This window comes from Pantherophis guttatus, chromosome 6 (assembly GCF_059756535.1).
Source record: "Pantherophis guttatus breed Tessera chromosome 6, ASM5975653v1, whole genome shotgun sequence".
NCBI lineage: Eukaryota > Metazoa > Chordata > Lepidosauria > Squamata > Colubridae > Pantherophis > Pantherophis guttatus.
The window spans coordinates 48865696-48886033 of NC_142068.1; the positions used below are offsets into that span (position 1 = coordinate 48865696).

At 35.7% G+C, this 20338-nt stretch overlaps 1 protein-coding gene across 1 annotated transcript in view; it reads left to right on the forward strand.

The window, feature by feature from the left end:
- The first annotated feature begins 7973 nt into the window (after window positions 1-7973).
- CFAP58 (cilia and flagella associated protein 58) overlaps window positions 7974-20338 on the forward strand; it is a 58162-nt gene continuing 45797 nt past the window's right edge. Inside the window, exons 1-6 of the mRNA XM_034440054.3 lie at window positions 7974-8174; window positions 12026-12307; window positions 15082-15230; window positions 16098-16254; window positions 17470-17664; window positions 20121-20258. Coding sequence (XP_034295945.1) covers window positions 8166-8174; window positions 12026-12307; window positions 15082-15230; window positions 16098-16254; window positions 17470-17664; window positions 20121-20258 — 930 coding nt within the window. The 5' untranslated portion in view covers window positions 7974-8165. The remainder of the gene's footprint in view (window positions 8175-12025; window positions 12308-15081; window positions 15231-16097; window positions 16255-17469; window positions 17665-20120; window positions 20259-20338) is intronic.

The following is a 20338-nucleotide window of genomic DNA, read 5'->3' on the forward strand; positions in this document are numbered from 1 at the left end:
CAGCTGGTGCTATTTAACAGCACTTTAGTCTGCTGTGCCACCAAGGCTCTTGCCTTACCATACCTCTACAATTTTTTACCTACCTACCTACCTACCTACCTACCTACCTATCTATCTATCTATCTATCTATCTATCTATCTATCTATCATATTGTGATGCTCCACAGACATAAGGCTTTGGATCTGATCTCTTACCCAATACCAACACCAACAGGAGCTGACTATAAAGAAAGGAGAGCTACTGCAACACCATAACCCACTCCCTGCAGCCAGTCCAGAAAAATACTACAATAATATGAAAAAAGCCACTGAGAGATCAAGGAGAGTCAGGAAGGTTGTATTATTCCCATCCTGGCCTTGCCATAAGTCATTGATAAGCACGAGCAAAGTATTTCAATACTGTATGCTGATGTGAATTCCAACTGAGAATGTGAATTACCCTGAAAAGTCTGGGTAATCCATTATTTCCAGAACTTGTAACTGATCACCTTCTTATCATCTTTCTTCAAAAATGGGAGGTTGGAAACTGGATGAAAACAATCTAGAATTGTTAGGTTCAGTGGTAGCCTTTTGAAAAAGCGACACACCACCATCTCCTTCAAGGCCAACAGAGCCCCTCCCCCCCTGTTTGAACCCTCACGGAAGCAGATACTACCACATAAAGCAAAACAAACCTGTTGGGCAGTCTTCACCAGTGAATAGGGCTGGGTTAGCAGTTCTGAAGATCTTGTGTACTTCCTTAGGACTAAAAGGATTACATTATTAGCCAACCAACCAAGGTTATGCTTTTGCCAAGTTCGAATGAATCTGAACAACTTTACCAAATGTCTAGAATAACTTCACCATGGTAGATTGTCCTACAATACTCTCCAATAAGAAATTGGTGACCTGAAAAGAGGTTGTTGGGCCTTCCATTTGGTTGGCAATGTTTTGCTTACATAAGGATCCCTTGTCAGAGTTTTGCAAAGGGAAAACAAGCAATCAAAACCTATTACAAAACACTCATGTGTCTTCCCAACATAGAACTGTGTGTATAGTATACCTGTATGTAGATGGGTGTTATCTGAATATAGTATATGATAGGGATAAAAAACATCAAAGACAGAGGTTTATTCTCTGAATCATGTTTTATAAATATATTTTTCAAAGCTGTTCTCTGTTGAGAGAGCAACACGTCTACATATGGAATCAGTGAAATGTCTTGTTTTTGAATATATATTTGTGTACTGATGTTGAGGAAAAGGTTGTACTTACAAATAGTAACTTCAAAAGCTTAGTAAATGTGTGTGTGCATGCCAATAATTGATTTACCATTATATGCTAAATTTAGCAAAGCTTTTTGATTTACTGAGGCATCCAAATTCAAACAAGTGACTATTTCTATAACAGGATAGGAAACTAAAACGTTTGGGTCGAGTGCAATATACTGTATGAGTGAATAGGTGTGCAAAGCCTTTAATTAAAATATTCCATCTATTGCACAAGAACTCAGGGAATGTAGTGCATATAAATTCTTTCCTCCTATTTGACTGACCCAAAGTCATCCAGTGAGTTTCTGTGAACCTGAGTCTCCCTGATTGGAAACAAATCACATAGGCCATTTTAGTAGATCATCCTGACCTGTAGCCTGAAGTATTGTGGAATAGAAATATAAATCAGGACACTTCTAATTTGCAGAACGAACAACAGAATATATAGAAAGATTGCTTTATGTGTTTTCTTTCAAAGCAACAGGTAGGTAACAATGCACTATTTTCCCATCCTGAACTGTAGTGTGAGGGAAGGCAGCATATTTACATATAACCCAGTTTCTATAACTTAAAGAATGAAGTACTTAACTATTTAGAATTTATTTTTGGGCCAAGCCTTACTGTTTGTCTTCCCTTTGCACATTACATTTTAGCTAAGGTTTATGATTTATTTTTGAATGACATATTAGGAAAATGAAGCCAAATAAGAATATTTAATCTACCGTAAGTATAATTATAAGCAATTCTTTCAAACGACACTGATTCTCATCTAATATTTTTCTTCTGCACATTAACAATTACAGTTTAGCTGCCATTTTTTTGGGAGAGGTTGGTATGGCTATATATTTGGGATTTGGAGATAACATAAGAGCTCTGGTTTGAAGTTGTATACTCCATACATAAACTTTTATTTACAATCAAAGATCAAACACTACTTTCCAAACATTGTAAAGTCCAGCAAGAGCTTGTCACATTCAGATTGAATGATCTTGTGTTTTCATAGCAGCTACTCTGAAGCTAGTTATCCTGAAATCTTTGTGATATTTTACATCTGAAAGGAGCAGAATGGTAGAAAATTCATTCTTTGTCTGGGTAGAGGATTAATGTATTTTTATCAAGTCTTGTGGAAAAGAAAGTATAATAAAATATTATTTGTTTTAATCCTCTCAGAATATAATCATGTTCTCTTGTCCAGGGATTTTTTAAAATTTACCTTGTATAGATGCAGATGGGAGAACCTTATATCAAACCATAAAGAACCCTTTTAAAAATAATTTCAGATCAAGACTTCCAGGTGTGGACTAATGGTAGACTAGATGTTCCTGTGAGCAGTTCTGTGAATAGGGACAGCACTCGGTGGAATGGTTCTGACTGACAAAAGTCTGTGAGAATCAGACATGATTGAGCAGAAGAAAAAAAATACACAAATTAATTACACACTTGTGCAATTACATTGTTGCATGTGCCTAAGGCCATAGTTTTGAGTGGGTTTGCATGCAGCTGGCTCAATTAACTATGCAATGGGTGGCTAATTGGCTCCCTGGAGTAGTGATATACTTTTGCACCATGGGCAAAATAATCTCAGAGATTATTCTAAAAGAAGAGAAAATTACAGTACAAACATATCTTTGTGTCATATTATTAAGGGCTAATTATTCTACGATCTAACTATTTTCTGGAAGACTCTTGACTTCGATGGCTTTATTTTTTTTTTTAACTGGCCTCCTCTGTATGTGAAAGCTGTGTCACTCTCCACAACGTTGTATGATGCTGCTTGGAGAGCTAAGTCAGTTACTATCACATTGGAGGGAAATGTTGCAAAGACAACTTTTCAGAGCTTCCTTTGGATTTGTGGAATTATTTCTCATGGATGGGACGTCCTACCTCATTCAGACTGCAGATTTCTGCCTTCCTATAGCCAGGAGGCACAGCGACTTACTGCCATTTTCCCCTGCCCCAATCCTTCCCAGCTGTTCCAAGGATGGCAGTATCACCATTCCCAGTCAATGTTGATTGCTTGCCTAACCTATTTTTCCTCACTAGAAAGAGAAAAGGCAGTGAAGATGGAACAAGGAAGGGAGCAACAGAGTAATGCTGGTAGATACATGTGGTTTTTCATATTCTCTTGTTGGCTACTGAAGAATATTAGTCAGAAGAAGATGGAGAAGCTGAGGATGATAACAAGTTGCAGCATGAAAATGTTCCTTGCAGTGGCTGGGCTTTGGAAGAAGACCTCAACTATTCCAGTGTGTTCATTTTCTTACAGTAAAAGTTCATCTTGATTTCAGCAATATTTATGTATGTATTCAATTCCTAGGGCTATCTATCTCAAACAAACAACAACAATAATAAAAGACCCAGCAAAAACAACAAAAACCAAAATAATCAATTGACAGCTGAGAAAAAAACAACAACAAACCAACTGTTAGTATGAATACAATCCAAATATTTCAATACAACCAATTTTCAGGCTCCAATTGACATTTCAGCTCCAAGCCTAGGAACACAGCCAGATATATACAGTTTATCACTCTATTTGAGAATTTCATACATAGTAAATTGCATGAACATTTATTTGTTCACTAAAGCCCAAGCTTTCCACCTCTTTTCACTAACTGTTGTCCTCGAAAGAACCTTGGGTGCTTTTACAAAGCCAGCATTTTTGCCCCCTGAACCCTTCTGATGCTGCTGAAAAGTCGACCAGTGTTCTTTTTAGTGAGCCAAAGAAGACATGCAAAAAGTTGTGGTCCTGTCAGTGACCACCTCTCCCTAGTTGCTTTCCTGTGTTTGTCCTTCACAGCGTCAAGGACTACTGTGTAGACTTTCAAAGCCTCCTCAGATCCACTGGAGAGAATGGAGTAACAATAGAAAACTCAGAGTGAAATTGTCCATCCTGCAGATTCAGAGAAAATGCTGCAATATTTTGTAAATCTTTGTAGTTTTCTCTTTGAATAAGCAGCTGTTGTTGTTGAAGGCTCTCCTGAGACTGATTTTTTTTTCCTTACAATGACACAATATTTATTTATATTCATATTTTTCCCTTCAAAAGCTTTATCTCATGCTTTTCCAAAATGTATTATATTTATTTGATTCCACTGTTGGGAGCCTTTCCCTTTCACTTCAGTGAAACAATTCTATTAAAAATAAAGTGATATCATTGCCATGTTGTTTCTTTATGTCATATAATATATGTCGGTATGTGGTTAAATGCATCAATTATTTATTTATTTTGTCATGTTTATCTAGTGATTATTGGAAGTAGTGACTCTTTGAGAGCTGTATGCAACAAAATTTCATTTTAATATATGCTGGTTAGTGTACAATAAAGTTATTCTAAATTTCTATGTTTGCATAATCTGAAGGTATTTGTAAAGATGCATATAGACATCATGCCTATACTAAGGTTCCTGATGATGACTTCTACTTGTTGTCCCTTTTAATTACTTTTTTCTGTTTCTGGTCACACTGCACATACACAAATTATTAAAGAAATTAAAATAGAAGAATACCTTCAGCAGGCAAAACTGGGAACTCTTCCCCTGAAAGCACCCACCATCATGGTGTTATAATACAGACCCCCATTTCGCCATCAGTTTGCAGCTTTGTGTACATGAAGATGTACAGATTAAACAAGCTCAAAAATAATAAGATGGAGAACAATTTATATAAAGAAAATCATCTTCATCTGGGATGATATTAGTATGAAAGAGTGAGGAAAAAAAACAAGGTAAAAGTTAAGCATAATTGCTATCATTTAATGGTTACATAGTGCCACCTAGTGCATGTCTTTATTATAATATGGCTAACAAGGGAATAATTTCCTGCAAATGATTTATATGCAGATGAAATTAGGGTGAAGTTTTCTGTATTTCATTGTTTATATCTGGGAAATGGCCAATGAAGCTTCTTGCCTGGTGGTTATTTCAACATTGTCACATAAGTTAGATCTTATATGTTTAGTTTAAAGCTTATAGATGTATCTTCTGAATTTTATTGGCCACATTGGTGCTATAAAGTATTAATATTTGAGATATTATTTATGATACACTAACCATGTAGTAGTTTATTTCTTGAGGCTTCACAGCATGCACAATGTGTCTACATGCTTCATTTTATGCTGGACATAAAGGTTTACTTCATTTTAATACTCCTAGAGTTCAAACTTCTCAGAAAAGTTGTATTCTAGGCTTGATTAGTGCAGAAATGCAGAAAAATAAATCTCATCATAAGCAATGGTTGTACTATCTCTTTTACGTGTATATATTCTTGTTTTAGTCTGACGCAAGAATTATTCTTTCCATACCATCTTTATCTAACTGGACAGCTCTCAGATTTATATGGTATAACTCAGGGGTGGGTTCTACTTACCTTTGCTACTGGTTCGCAACTGGGGCATGTGCACACGCTCTTTGCTTGCGCGCTCTTCTGCGCATGCACAAAGCATTTTGATGATATCAGGATCAGTGGGCAGAGCCTCCCAATGGTTTTATTACCGGTTCTATAGAACCAGTGCGAACCGGGGGCAACCCACCACTGGTATAACTTCCGGAATGGCCATTTTGGCTGCTAATTTGGGGAATGATAGTTATAACATCTAATGGGATGTTGAGAATTGAGAAGCCTGCCTCAGATTGATACTAATTGAGTGATGACATTGTAAGGCAGGGCTGTTAAACTTGCAGCCTGCGGGCCAGATGCGTCACATGTTGGTCATGCCCATCCTCGATTTAGTGAAGTGGGGAAAAGTCGCGATACATCACGTGATGCTGCAAGTTTGATAACCTTGTTGTAAGGTAATAACAGTGCTTCCATGATTTCCCTATATTTTCTTTTCAGATGAAGCAGGATAAGATGTTGATTTCAGTACAGAACTTATGTCACCTACATAAAATCAGCAGAAGCCTGCACAAATTTATGACTATAGACTTGGTTTTTTAATATATCCATTATTTAAACCAGCAGATTCATAAGTATACAAGATAATAAATATTGCAAGAAACCTCTGCACAGACGTAATCACTGAAAGAAGAAAAGATCAAGCAAGTAGTTGGGAATCTGCCTATAAATTGTATAAATAAATATAAATAAAAAAGTTTCTTTTCATTGAATAAGCTCTTGAGTCTTTTGGATTTCAGTAAAATTACTTCCACTGGATTTAATTTTATAAAGTACAAAAGAGGGAAAAATATTTTAAAAATGTTCTTTTAAAAATGAAAAATGAAAGAATATATGAAATAAACGAAGATTCTGGTGGTTATAACGTTTATAATCATAAGGTATGCAATAGTTCACAAATGTTAATTAGAACCTATTCCAGAAACCAGTTATGCTCTACTCTTAAATATAAGCCCATTAAAACGGAATTAATTTTTTTTCAAAGACTAAGGGTGATATTGGGTCCTATGTTTTTTCCTAATTTCATTCACCCCAAAATGTTTTTTTCCTTCCTCGCAATTTGTCCTCCTTCAAGGGAAATTCCTCACTAGACCTAAGATATTTATTTACTGCTTAGGATTCCTTGCATGTCCCTTATCTTATTCTGAAACTTAATTTGCTCTAAGGCTTCAGAAGTTTATCTTAATAAAATATGATGGGAAGAAAAAACCTCTTAACCTATGTGAATATAATTTGCTATTTTTCCCCATTTAATGATTTGACATCTGATCATTACATCTTAGAGGATAAAGAGCTACAAAAGATGCAAAAAAACAAAAAACAAAACCCCAACTACATTGATTAGAGGAATGAAGAACCTTCCTACAAGTAAAAAAATACAGCAACTAAGTTCTTTTAACTTGGAATGTAAGAAAGTACACAGAAGACATGATAGAAATGTGTAAAATCAGGCGGGCAATAAATAAAATGGATATCAAACCCCCCCCCCCATCTTCAGTGTTAGAACTCATGATTATCTCTTGAAACTAAGTGCTAGGAAGGTCAAGATTGACAAAAAGAAATGCTTTATGACATAGAAGGTAATTAAACGGTGGCATTTATTGTAAACCATGGTGATAACGGTCAATTTAGAAATAAAATTAAAATGGAAAATAAACGGGTTCGCAGAGAATCAGGATATCAACGGCTGCTAATAATGAAGGTCCTTAACTACCTTTAAGTAGCCTTAAAACCCGGATGCCGGAAAGAGAATGGAAAACACCTGTAAACTCTCCAGCCCAACGAGGCTGATGAGCTGCCAAATGCATGCTGTCGATCCCTTGCGATCCCTTCTTATCTTCCCAGATAAGATTTCATACAAGCGACCTACATCGCTTGTAAAGTTTCCGGATTGTTTGATGCTGAATCGATGTGAACCAGGTACTTTTTAATTTTGCACGGACATGCGGTTGCCTCCCTCCACTTTTATAAGGGAGGAACTTGCAGGTTCGGGCCCCTCTCTGCCTAGAAACCGTGGAGATAAAGCAACAATTCTTTTGATAGCCGCGGCGCCTTTTGCCTAATAGGATGTGTTTTATTCGAGCGTTTTCTTAAAACGCCTCCCTTCCCCAATCCTAGGGGCAGCAGACCACATTAGAAAACCAAACGCCGGTTCCGAGCATGAAGCAGGAAACAAAGGAAAAAGAGGAAAGCCTAAACGGGGTTGGGGGGCACGTGAAGAACAACCAGCCGCTTCATCCCTGCTGGAGAAAAGCGGCCCAGCGCCACCCTTCCTTTCCCGCCTTCCTTCCACAAGCCGAGCGTAAACTATCCCTGACGTGTCCCACCAGGGGGCGCTGGAAGGAAAGGAGAGAGGGAAGGGGAGGTTGCTAAGAGACAAGAGCGCGGCCGCGTACACAGCTGCGGAGACCCAGCCGGGAGATTCAGGCTTTCCGCCCGGTTCAGCCAGTGGGGGGAACTCCGTACTCTTTCTTCTCCCTCTCGGGCGCCGGGGCTGCCTATCGCCCCCTCCCTGCAGACATGGCTGAGGTGAGCCTCCCGTCTAGGCAATGCAACCCCCTCCGTTTATTTTCCCGTATCTTTCCTATCAGCAGAGTGAGACTCCCCCTTTCCCCACGCTGACGCTTTTTAGATCGCTCGACGTCGCCTCCCCCAGATCTCGCCCTCTTGAATAAGGGACCCACCCATGGAAGGAAATGAAGCCTTGTGTATCCTTGGATACCCCAGCGGTTGCCTTGTGCTGCTCAGCCCATGGAAGGACGATCGTTTTCCCTTGTAAATTGCATCATCTTTTACATCACAGTGTGGATTCACTTGCATTTGAAAAATGTACAGGTTGTCCTCGAGTTACAACGAGAGTTCGTTTAGTGACCGTTCAAAATTACAAAGGCACTGAAAAAAGCGACTTATGACCATTTTTCACAGTTAGGACCTTAACACATCCACATGATCGCGTGATCAAAATTGAGGTGCTTGGCAAACCTATTCGTATTTATGACCGTTGCAAGTGTCCCACGGTCATGTGATCACCTTCTGAAGGCAAAGGCAATGGGGAAGCCAGATTCACTTAACAACCGGGTTACTAACTTATCAACCGCAGTGATTCACTTAACAACTGGGGCAAGAAAGGTTGTAAAATAGGGCAAAACCCACTTAACAAATGTCTTGCATCACAACATAATTTTTGGGCTCAATTGTTGTAAGTAAAGGACTACCTAGATTCCTCCCCCACCCCACTCTCAAGCCGCTAATAGTCTTGGATTGGGTCAAGCTTGCAATAGACCTATCGAAAAGATAGTCATGACTAATTGGAGTCAATTGGATTAAGATGGGTAGCTACAGAAATGGAATAAATAAAGTTCCATTTATTTTAATTTGCAAAGTTATGATCTATTTTCTTGAATCTCACAATCTTCCCAGTATTCAGGGGCGGGCAAGTCAAAATCTCCACAATATTGTTCATGTAAATCAAATATTCTAAATGGATAATTTAGAATGAAGTTATTTCTCATATTACAGATAGTATTTTATTTTCTGTTATTGTCCCAGAATAAGTATTATTATTTTTTATCTGTGCATTATTGGGTCTCCTCCCACCCAGTACTTCCTGTTATTTTCTCTTGACCAGTGTCATATGCTAGAAACCCCATTGATAAATATTTTTTCCAATAAAAGTTGATTCAACCTGATACTTAAGAGTATAATTTCCACCAAGAAGTGGAAATAAGATTCCCTGAGAATTTTTTTTTGTAAGGCTCCTTCCTACTACTGAATCCTACAAACTGTACAAAAGAATACAAACATTAAACTTACTGCCTCATTGGTCTGTATCTTGCCATTTTTATGTTTCTTCTGAGTCATTCAAAGTGGTATCATCTGGCAAGGTATCTGGTTTTCCCCTCTAGTTTTGTTACTTTTTTCCAATTTGTCACTACCAGATTTCACCAGTCTGAGGACTGCAACAAATATTAGTTGTTTTTCACTTTTCTGCTTTCTCTACATTAGTTATTTGTCTGTCCCTCCTCCTATACCTTATTTGACCATCTCCCAAATGAAAATGATATGAAATAAACATTTGGGAAAAGCTTCAAGGCGGAAATAGTTACAGAGAAATAGGAAATAGACCTTGCCACACTGTAGAACAAGAATGGAACTATATTAGAATATGCTGAAATTGACTAGCTGGTGGGCAACATCTCATTTCCTGGAACAGTGATGGAAACTGACAAATAAAGAAAATTGGCAATAGAATATGAGTCATGTGCACACTTCCCATTCACTTGCAAAGCATACCTCTGTTTATGCTGCAGCCTAGATCATGTGTATCGCTGACCAAAACTGTCACAGGTCAACTAATCTAACTTCAAAATAATGAATGACAAAACATTCTAAATTTTGGAAACCCTAAGTTATGGTGAGATAAAATTAAAGAAAAACATTATTTTTACATGAATACAACTAATAAGACCTTAAGACTATTTTGGTCATAGTTTGGGGAGTAGATGAGGTCAATCTTCTGGGGCCAAAGGAAGAAAATAGGATATTATCAGGAAATGATTTTGTTGGGATAAAGTCGATAAGCATTACTTATCCTTATAGATTTCATGCTCTATTCTTTTCTGAATGCCCTTTAATCATTGCTTTCTATTCTTTTTGTATTTTATAACTTGTTATATTTTTAGTCCTTCAGATGTTTTCAAGTTCCATCAGCCTGGACCAGAATGGTTCACGATCCAAAATATTTAGAGTGCACCAGACTGTTTGCTCTTTCTATGGCCTTTGGTTATTTCCAAATTTCTCTTTTCACCCATTGTAATGCTTTTGCTATATACATTTATGACTTTTTCTTTAACCATGCTACATTCTTTCATATTGTCCTTCCACAATGGAAAATGTTTAAAACTAGTTTAGAGCAGTGGCATGTGCATGGGCGAGCAAAATAGTCAAGATGATGGTTGCAGCAGTGTATGTGTATTGCACACACAAAATGGGCAGAGCTTTGATTATGCTGAAGATACACATATTTTCTTTTTTGATGCCCCCTGTGGACATCACTGGTTTAGAAATGCACCTATTTATGATTTTCTTTCCTCCTCTTCTTTCTTTCTTTCTTTCTTTCTTTCTTTCTTTCTTTCTTTCTTTCTTTCTTTCTTTCTTTCTTTCCCTCTCTCTCTCTCTCTCTCTCTCTCTCTCTCTCTCTCTCTCTCTCTCTCTCTCTCTGTATTCGGTATACTAGGTCTTCCTCATTCAGTTAATTGCTCACAGTTTCTTTCCTTTTTGTTCTTTATTATTATTGTTTCTTTTTCTTCCTACACCCCTGTCTCCTATCTCTCTGGCTCAAAAGTCATTCCTGAATGTTGTTTTTAATCCAGTGTATTTTTTCTTTCATTTCTCCATTCTTTTCCTCCCGCTTCCTATTTTCCCCTCACTTCTTTTGTCTGAGTTTGTGCTCTTTCTTCAGGGATTTTTTTAGATTAACCCATTTTCTTTTGCTTTTTGCAGCAACTGTTCTATGTTATAAACTTTCCTTCTGCCACTCATTTAGCTTCAGTCTGTTCTTTTTGATACTCTGGGCTAACCTGGGGACTCTAAAGCATGTTTTATGATCTGAATAACTGGGCTTGGCATGAATTCAGTCTGGAAAAATAAAACAAAAACAATCGTACTACTTTGCTTAGCCCACAGAAAACTTTACTTCAGCTTGATTTCCTTCATATTACTCTGTCACGAAATAGTATATCATAAACAAAATACCATTAAGCTTCAAGCTTTAAGAATAAAAATAGTTTTATTGTGGGCTATAAATTCAGTACAGATACAAAGCTACAACATGAACAATTTTGTTCATATCTAAATTTATAAGAATAAAATAAGAGGGAAGAATGAAGAATTCATTCAAGACATAGAAGAGAATGATGTAATCATTAGAATCAATTTGGTCTTATTTTAGAATGAACAAATTTAGTAGAACTATAAATGGTGTCGTCAGAGCCGGAATATTATTTACATCTAGAGCAAGTATGTATCTCTCTGCATTTACCTCTCATTAACTGTTGAAGAAATAATTACATAGTAAAAATAGGACCTTCATGAAATATATGATTTTATGTACCAAGATGAATAGATATAAAATTAGATCAAAAAGATATATGCCTACTGGGCATATATGGGATGGTTTGCTTAATTGTAGAACTTTATTACATATACTTATATGATATTCCAAATATTTATTTAAAGGCAAAAGTTTAAAACAAAAAATTTAAAACAGGATTAGAGCAGAATTTCCATAATCACAGAGGATACATAATCCCTAATGTGCCACCATTCAGATCAAGATATTTTTGGTTAGGATATAATAGTTTTGCTTTCCTCTCACACAGGAAAAATATGATAAGCCTGTAATAGAAGAAAATGTCTTTGAAGCTTTGGAGAAAGATTTCCAAGAAGTCATCAGTGAACTTACAGGAGATCAAAGCCTGGAGAAATTTCGTGTGGAATACGAGAAGCTCCATGCAGTGCTAAAAAAGTCCTATGAGAATGAAAAGCGTCTCATGGCAAAATGCAGGGAACTGAATGCAGAGATTGTGGTGAATTCGGCTAAAGTGGCTACTGCTCTAAAGCTCTCTCAGGATGATCAGACAACAATAACATCATTGAAAAGGGTAAAGTAAAACATGATCTTCATTAACAAATATAGAGCAATGTATCAAACAATATTGTTTTCAATGGTGAGAACAAATTTGTAAAATGTATTTATATGGTTTTCGGTTCTTCTAAAATGATGCTATCTAATAGTTGATATTAGAACTGAGACCCACCTTACTGATCTCAGCTTATGCATGTTAACTGAATATTTAATTCAGTTACATTATGTATAAGAGAATGTAGATATTAAAATCAGAGCAATAATTTGCGGTGCTCATTCCAAAGCACTATTAAAAATATATTTTGGTTCTGTTGTCCAAGATTGTGATTCTGAAGCAGTGTGATGGACCATTGCTTTAGATGTCTGAAATGGTTGAAATTCCAGGAAAAAATAAAATCAGAAAACATTCTCCACATTAGCTGTAATTTGAATATATTTCCTCAGATTTATCATTCCCTGCTAGCTTTGGCTTCGATCTTCATAGGTCTACTAGTCCAACCTGATATGGGGAAAAAATTGCCTTGAAAGAACTTAGTTGTAAATATCATTTCCTGAATTTGGCTTTAAGTCAGAATCAAAGGTGATCCTCTTGGTAAATTATCTGATACCTGTGTGATTATAGATTTCTTTGTTGAATGACCACTTGTTGACAACATTCAAAAGCTTATTTATTAATCTACTAAACAAACAAAGTTATTATGGTACTGAACAAGAGAGATTTATGTTCTGTAATAGTTCTGGCCAACTCAGCTTTTCATGGTCATGTAATTGCCCTTTGTGACTTTTTCTGCTGGCTTCCGACAAAAAAAGTCAATGGGGAAGCTGGCAGGAGGTCACAAAAGGCAATGACATGTCTATGGGACATTGCAACGATATGGGATTTGCCTGATAAAGGCAACAGGGAATGTCACAATTAATGATGGAATTGTTGGTCCCAGATACCATCATTAATCAAGGGCTACCAGTAATGCTGTGATAATTCTTCCAAACATTTGGCCTGGGTACTGGATGAACCTGCCTGTAACAGTTTAAAATTGATTGATTGTGAGTTGGCCTTAGTCATGCCATACTTTTTATATATCATGTTTCATTCTTTTGAACTATATTTTGAACTGAATCCTATGTTAGTTGACCAGAGTTGTAATGGTAACCTAAACACATTGACTAAACACCAACCAACAATGTTCAGAAGCAGGAAATACAAAAGTGCACATGAGAATAAGCAGATAGGGAGTCACTTGTGCCTTGGTTGAATTATAGCAGTGTGTTCCACATAAGCCTATTCTTGAAAAGAATACAGAAGTTTCAGCTGGTACAGAATATGGCTGCATGGACAATCTTGGGCATCTAAAGAATGGCACATATAATACCTTTACTGCATGAGCTGCATTGGGTGCCAGTTTGCTTCTGGTTCTAATTCAAGTTGTTGATTATGATCTTCAAAGCCTTACATGGCATGGGCCAGGTTATCCATAGAACCATCTTCCTCCCATTATATCAGCCCATCCCACCTGGTCATGGCCTTACTTGGGGCTCATAGAAGAGCATATAGCCATGGGGCTGGTTAGCTTCATAAAAGCCCCCTGCCTTTTAATTAACTTTTAATATTAATTTTTAATCCATACTTGCCTTTTTAAATTGCAAATTTCATATACAGGTTTATATTTAGATTTTTTTACTTGGGGGAGATGGGTGGTTTTAAAAAATTGATAAATAAAATAAAAATACGAGTAAAATACATTCAATTTACAGAATCCACTATGATACTGAGTTAAAGATAATAAAAAATGGGATACTTTAAATAAGGATTTTGCATTAAAAACACCAATGTGAAGATTTATGGAGTTCTGCTAGTTCACTGTTTATTTCATTTGTGAAGCATCCTGAAGATACTGTAAACACAGTAGGTCCCCCCCAAACCCTTTATCCTAAGTATTTGCAGATTCCAAGCAAGTTTGGTGTGGCATTGAATTGTCAGGAGTTCCTTTGATCTGTTTTTCATCTGCCCAAATTAGACACCAACTGATTATTAAAAACATTCATATATTCAACCATAATCAGTCATTCATTATTTCTTATCACTTCCTGGGGATGTTCAATGAATAAACCTTTGAAAAAAATTAAGACTTTATCTTACCATAGAATCATTAAAACAGATGTTGTGAGCTGTTTTACTCTTTTATCTGGTCATCAAGTCTCTCTTTTTTTCTTTATAATGTTATTCTCAAGATGCTTTCCCTCAAGGTGGATAGTGAAATAGAGCTGTGAGGCATAGCAGGCAATGTAGCATAAGGCCATAATTATAGGATGACCTTGTTTTCATCTGTCTCTTAAACAGACCAAAAAACAACTGAATAAAAAACCAAAAAGAATAAAAATCCATTCCTGGTTGTACTGAATTGATGAGGAATCAACTCAGTCGTATATTTAGTGGTATATTGCTTCTGTGTTATTGCTTGCATCCTTTGTTAGTCAACCCTGTATGTAATTGCTGAGATATATTAAAATATTTCCTAGTGTAATTCAGAGTTTTTATATTTTTGGCTATTACATACTCCTACCTAAAAGCTCTGTTCCAATGAATTTTAGGTAACTCATAGTCTGACATAAATAAATTAAAAATAAAAAAGTTACAAAATTTCCTTGTATGGAATGTTGAATAGTATTACTGCTACTATAGCTATTATGGAAATCTAAATATGAAATTATTTAAAGTGGAAGTTAAGAATTGTTGTGATTTTCAAGTTAAATACTATATGATGTATAAGTGTTATTATCTAACAACAATAGGAGATTGAAAAAGCTTGGAAAATGGTGGATGCAGCATATGAGAAAGAACAGAAAGCAAAAGAAACCATCATGTCTCTTAAGGAGGAAATTTTGAACTTAACTAAATTAGTAGAACAAGGATCTGGATTGTCATTGGGTCAAGAGCACAAGTAAGTTGGGCCTGTGAGAGATTAGAAAAGATTGTTATCCATGATGTCTTCTTCTTACAGAGGCTATATGTATTAATTTATGCATATTATTATGTAAATACTGCCTTTGTTTTAGATTTATGTATTCAAAACTTCGTATTTTACATCCCTAGAATGGATAATGAAGTTAAACCTGTGCTATTTGAGACCATAAATAGGGGGTGATATATTAATTAAATAGACAATAATCAAATTTTTCCTCTATAAAGAGAAGTAATGCATTACTGAGACTATACCCTACTCTGACAGTAGAATTCAAATCATAGCAATTGTGATAAACTTCCTATGTACATAAAATGAAGCTGTTCACAGCAAAATACTAACTATTCTTGTTTCCTAACCCTGTGGTATTGTTGCTGCCACAACACAGTGCAGAAGAAACAACACAAATCTGTTCTGACTATGGATAAATTGTTCACTGCCTCCTTTTTTATGGTCAGTCAGATTCATTCTGAGGTTTTCTCCATTTCTGCTCAAATGAGCACTTCTCTTGCTTCATTGACCTTATTTCCCCATGAAACCAAGGGGATCAACATTACACTGTGTAAGGAAAGAAAGTAAACTGATCTAATTATTAACATGTTCCATAAACAGGCCAAGTTTTCAACAGTAGTGTCGAAAGAGGATATAGGAAAATTTCCAGATGCGTTGAAGAAACTAAGTTATTCCTTGTACAATATGGATGTTTTTAGTAACTGTATCACATATGTAATTTAATTAACAATTGGGGTGGGGGTAATCAAAGTGGCATAAATATGCCAACAAATTTTGCTACCTAATTATTTTCTAAGAAACTTCAATTCAGAACAGAGATTTGTTTTCTTTCAGCTTGCGGGAGTTGTTAAAATTTAAAGAAGAAGTAACAAAAGAGAGAGACCAGCTTTTGGCAGAAGTTGTAAAGTTACGTGAGAGTGTAACGAATATGGCAGATCAACAGCAAGAAGCAGAAAAGACAAAACTTGAAGCAGAATCTACTATTGCTCAGGTCTGTGTAATTGTGTTATAGTCATTGTTGCTTTGACTAGATTGCTATTCTGACTTTGCATTTTATTTTATTAGCTCATAACTGTTGTTTCATTTCCCTTACTTCTTTTTCTGGCAGTTATGTGGGAGGAGGCAATATCTTTTTTTTTTTTTGTGGCCAAATTTGCAGTAATCAGAATTTTTTAAAATTATATTTCAAATCTTATATTTCAAATCTAAAAAAAGTTACAAAATTTTCCAATATGGATTGTTGAGTAGTATTATTATTCTACAACTATGATCTTTATAATAATTTGTTTTGTTTTCCTTCTAATTATTATTCTCCAATCAAAGATTTCTGGCTGAGGTATAGGGTAATTTGAGTTGTGTTTTCGTAATGCACACAATTTTTCTCATATTTCTCATATTTCTCAATTTTTCTTTAGTCATAATCATGGATTTTTTAAACTTCGTCATGAAGTTTAATGCTCAGATGTGCATCAGCTATTATATATATATATTTCCAGTAGTGAACCTCTTTCCTTCTGTTATCAGCCTTTTTAAAGGAGAAAAATGATTTAAGAAAGAGAAGTTTGAAATGCACACTTGTGTCATGAATTCATTTGGATTCATTGGCTGCACCATGGTTCTTAAGAACAGTAAGCCTTTCCTGAAGGAAGTTTGTATGTGAACATATCAAAGGAAAGAAGCAGCAGGTAGTGGATTTCTGTAGAGACACTGCATTTACCTCTCCTGTTTGAGACAATTGTTGTTTATTATAATTTAGATACATAATCCATGTAAATAATCTTTACCCAAACAGATGAAATAATTCCCTATTCTAGACAGATGATTTATTTATTGCCACCCATCTCACTATATGATACTATTATATATACATATATATACATATACATACATATACTGTATATATATATATATACATATATAGCAGGGGTGTCAAACTGACGGCCCGCAAGCCGGATGCGTCATGCGCAGGCCATGCCCATCCAAGCTCTGCGGATGGAAAAAAGTTCTGTCATTGTTGAAGGCATTGAAAAATCTTGTAAGAAAATATTTCTGAAAGGAATTGACCAGTGAATCACAATTTATCTAGTTACATTATAAAATTCTAAAGATATTTTAAAAAGAAAATAATGAGTCTAGTTAAGATATTTTAACAGGTTAATGTAGCATGGATTTTTTCTTTGAATTTTTGTGCTTGGTGCTGTTATAGCTCCATCAGGAAATCCAGATGCGTCAAAATGAGGCTTCACGGGAGACACGAAAGAAAGAAAAAATGGAAAGAGAACTGAAACAACTTCAGAATGAATTAGAGTTCAAAGTGGCTGATATAAAGACAATGCAGCAGGGTTTAAATAAAAGCAAGGAGGAACTCCTGAAATGTGAACAGCAACTGAAGGAACAAAAGGTATTTTTAAAGATTTTCATTAACACACATTTTAAGTTCTTAGACCAAGACCACATTTAAAACATAATAGGAGTTTCTAATTTCAGAAAATAATAAATTGAATCATGGATAGAAACATTCCAGAAATTTCAGTATTTCTATGTGTGTTCACCCAGGCTGGTTTTAGGATATGACAGTGGTGATAAAATCAGTTGAAATGCTGCCCTCCTTGTAAGCAGGTAATATTGTAAGATCTCAATATGTTTTTTTTAAAAATAAAGTAAATTTTCTAGTGTTTTTCTATCCCAGACTTAAAAGTATTATCTGAAGTTTGTTGATTTTTTTTCAGGCCATTTCCCCTGATGCTGCAAATACTTTACAGGAACATTTTTAGTTAGCAGAAAAAGAACTTTGGTAATTGTAACATATTTCTTTTTGAAGGAACTTTTTTTGGGAATTTCATGAGTCACGCAGGTGACAAAGAAAATTATTAATTCAGTAGAATTGTTCAGTGAAACCAAACAGTTTATTTTCAAGAAAGGGAATCTGACTCATTGGAGAATGTTGTGCCTTGTAAAATTAATGCAAGGATCTATTTAAAAATTCTGGGTGATATCGGTAAATCAGTTTTGATACTGTTGTTTTCAGGCATCAAATGCCAATACAGTTAGTCCTCGACTTACAACCATTCATTTAATGATGTTTAGGAGTTGTGATGATGCTGAAAAAAGAGACTTATAAACTGCTCTCAAAATTATGGCCCCCATAGTCACATGATCAAGATTTAGTCATGATTTAGGCAACTATACAACATCCTGTGGTTACATGTTTACAATTTGCAATGTTCACAGTTGGTATCCAACAAGCAAAATCAATGGGGGAAGCCAGATTCACTTAATAACAATGCTAAACATGGTCATAAAATCAAGTCCGTTCATCTGATGACTCCTGTAACAACTGCATGGCTTAGCGAGTGAAATTCCAGTCCTAATTGTGGTCATAAGTCAAGAACTACCTATATATTCCACACATTACTATACTACTCTGCATCTAAAATGTACTGTGCATGGTCATTTTTAGTTTAAAACAGTAATACTTGATCATCCAAACTCTTTCATCACAAAAATGTAAGTTCTTAATTAAAGATTTGCAAAGCAGTAGAAAATGCCAGATGCAAGGTGAATGTATCTTTCTTTTTATTTCACAAAATATTTTTTTAAACAGGCTGGACTGGTTTTTTTTAAAGAACTTTGATCATTTGAATTAGGAATTTTCATATTTGATTAGCAGAAGGGAAAATTGCATGTTACACTTTCTAAAGATTTACTGTTATTTTTGTATTTTAATATTATACTTCGTTGATATGCAAGCCTAGAGAATATGCATATCCAATTATATTTATAATCAATAAAGTTTCAGGGCAAAAAAGGCTATTTTCAGTAAAGTTGGATTAATGATGGGAGGAAAAACTAGGAATGGGAGTATCATAAAATAAAAAAAATTACTCTGCTGAGTCAATGCCCATTTAAATCTACCATCCTGTTTTTCCCTGTTGCTTAACAAATTGCCTATAAAAATCCCACAATAAAATATGGGGGCAGTAACTGTATGAAAATGTTTTTTTTCCACTTCAGGAACCAAGATTTGATTCAACAGGTAGTGTTAAGCAGTAGTGGGATTCAAATTTTTTTACTACTGGTTCTGTGGCTTGGTGGGCATGGCATGGCTTGGTGGGCGTGGCAGGGGAAGGATACTGTAAAATCTCCATTCCCTCCCCACTCCAGGGGAAGGGTACTGTAAAATCTCCATTCCCTCCCCACTCCAGGGGAAGGTTACTGCAAAATCCCCATTTGCTCCCAGTCAGAGGTGGTATTTACCGGTTCTCTGAATTACTCAAAATTTCCACTATCGGTTCTCCAGAACTGGTCAGAACCTGCTGAATACCACCTCTGGTATTAAGCCATTCTGACTAGTAACGTACCATGGCCCTATTGCTAATAATTTTTCTAGGTTCATATGTTAAAATTTCTGATTACCTTCATCCTAATTGGGTCTGATGCAACTGGATCTGGGATCTATTTGCAATTATAAAGAAGGTCCTCTACTACTGAGCAATAAATCTTTTTCATTAATGTAAGAGTAGCTAAAATTCATATCTCCTTTTAAATACTGCTGATTAAAACCATTTGGCTACCCTGTTCATTTATAATAATTACAGAAAATGTACATTTTGTCTCCCAGATAGCAAACCGTACTTACAATATTTATCCTTCAACTGATTCTAGAAAAAGAATTATACTCACAGTGTTACTTGTTAGAAGCTCCATTCCTACTACAGCTGTCAAGCAATTATCACATATCTCATCTATTAGATTATTGTTATGGTGATAAGTAGCATGTAATAACCAGAAACAAACTGAGTTTAGCGCAAAATCTGATTACAAAGAAATTAACTTCTTTATGCCATAATCTTGCAGATTCTGAATGAAAGAGCCACGAAAGAACTGGAACAATCTACAGCAAGAAATACCAAGCTTCAGCTAGAAAATGAGCAACACAGTTTAGCCATTGAACAACTAATGCAGGAGAATCAGCAGAAAACCGCTGAACTGAGAGTAAGTTCAGGGCAATATCCAGAATAATGCCAATTCTGAAATTATAATCTATTATGGGTTATTAGTATTTGCAGTTCATA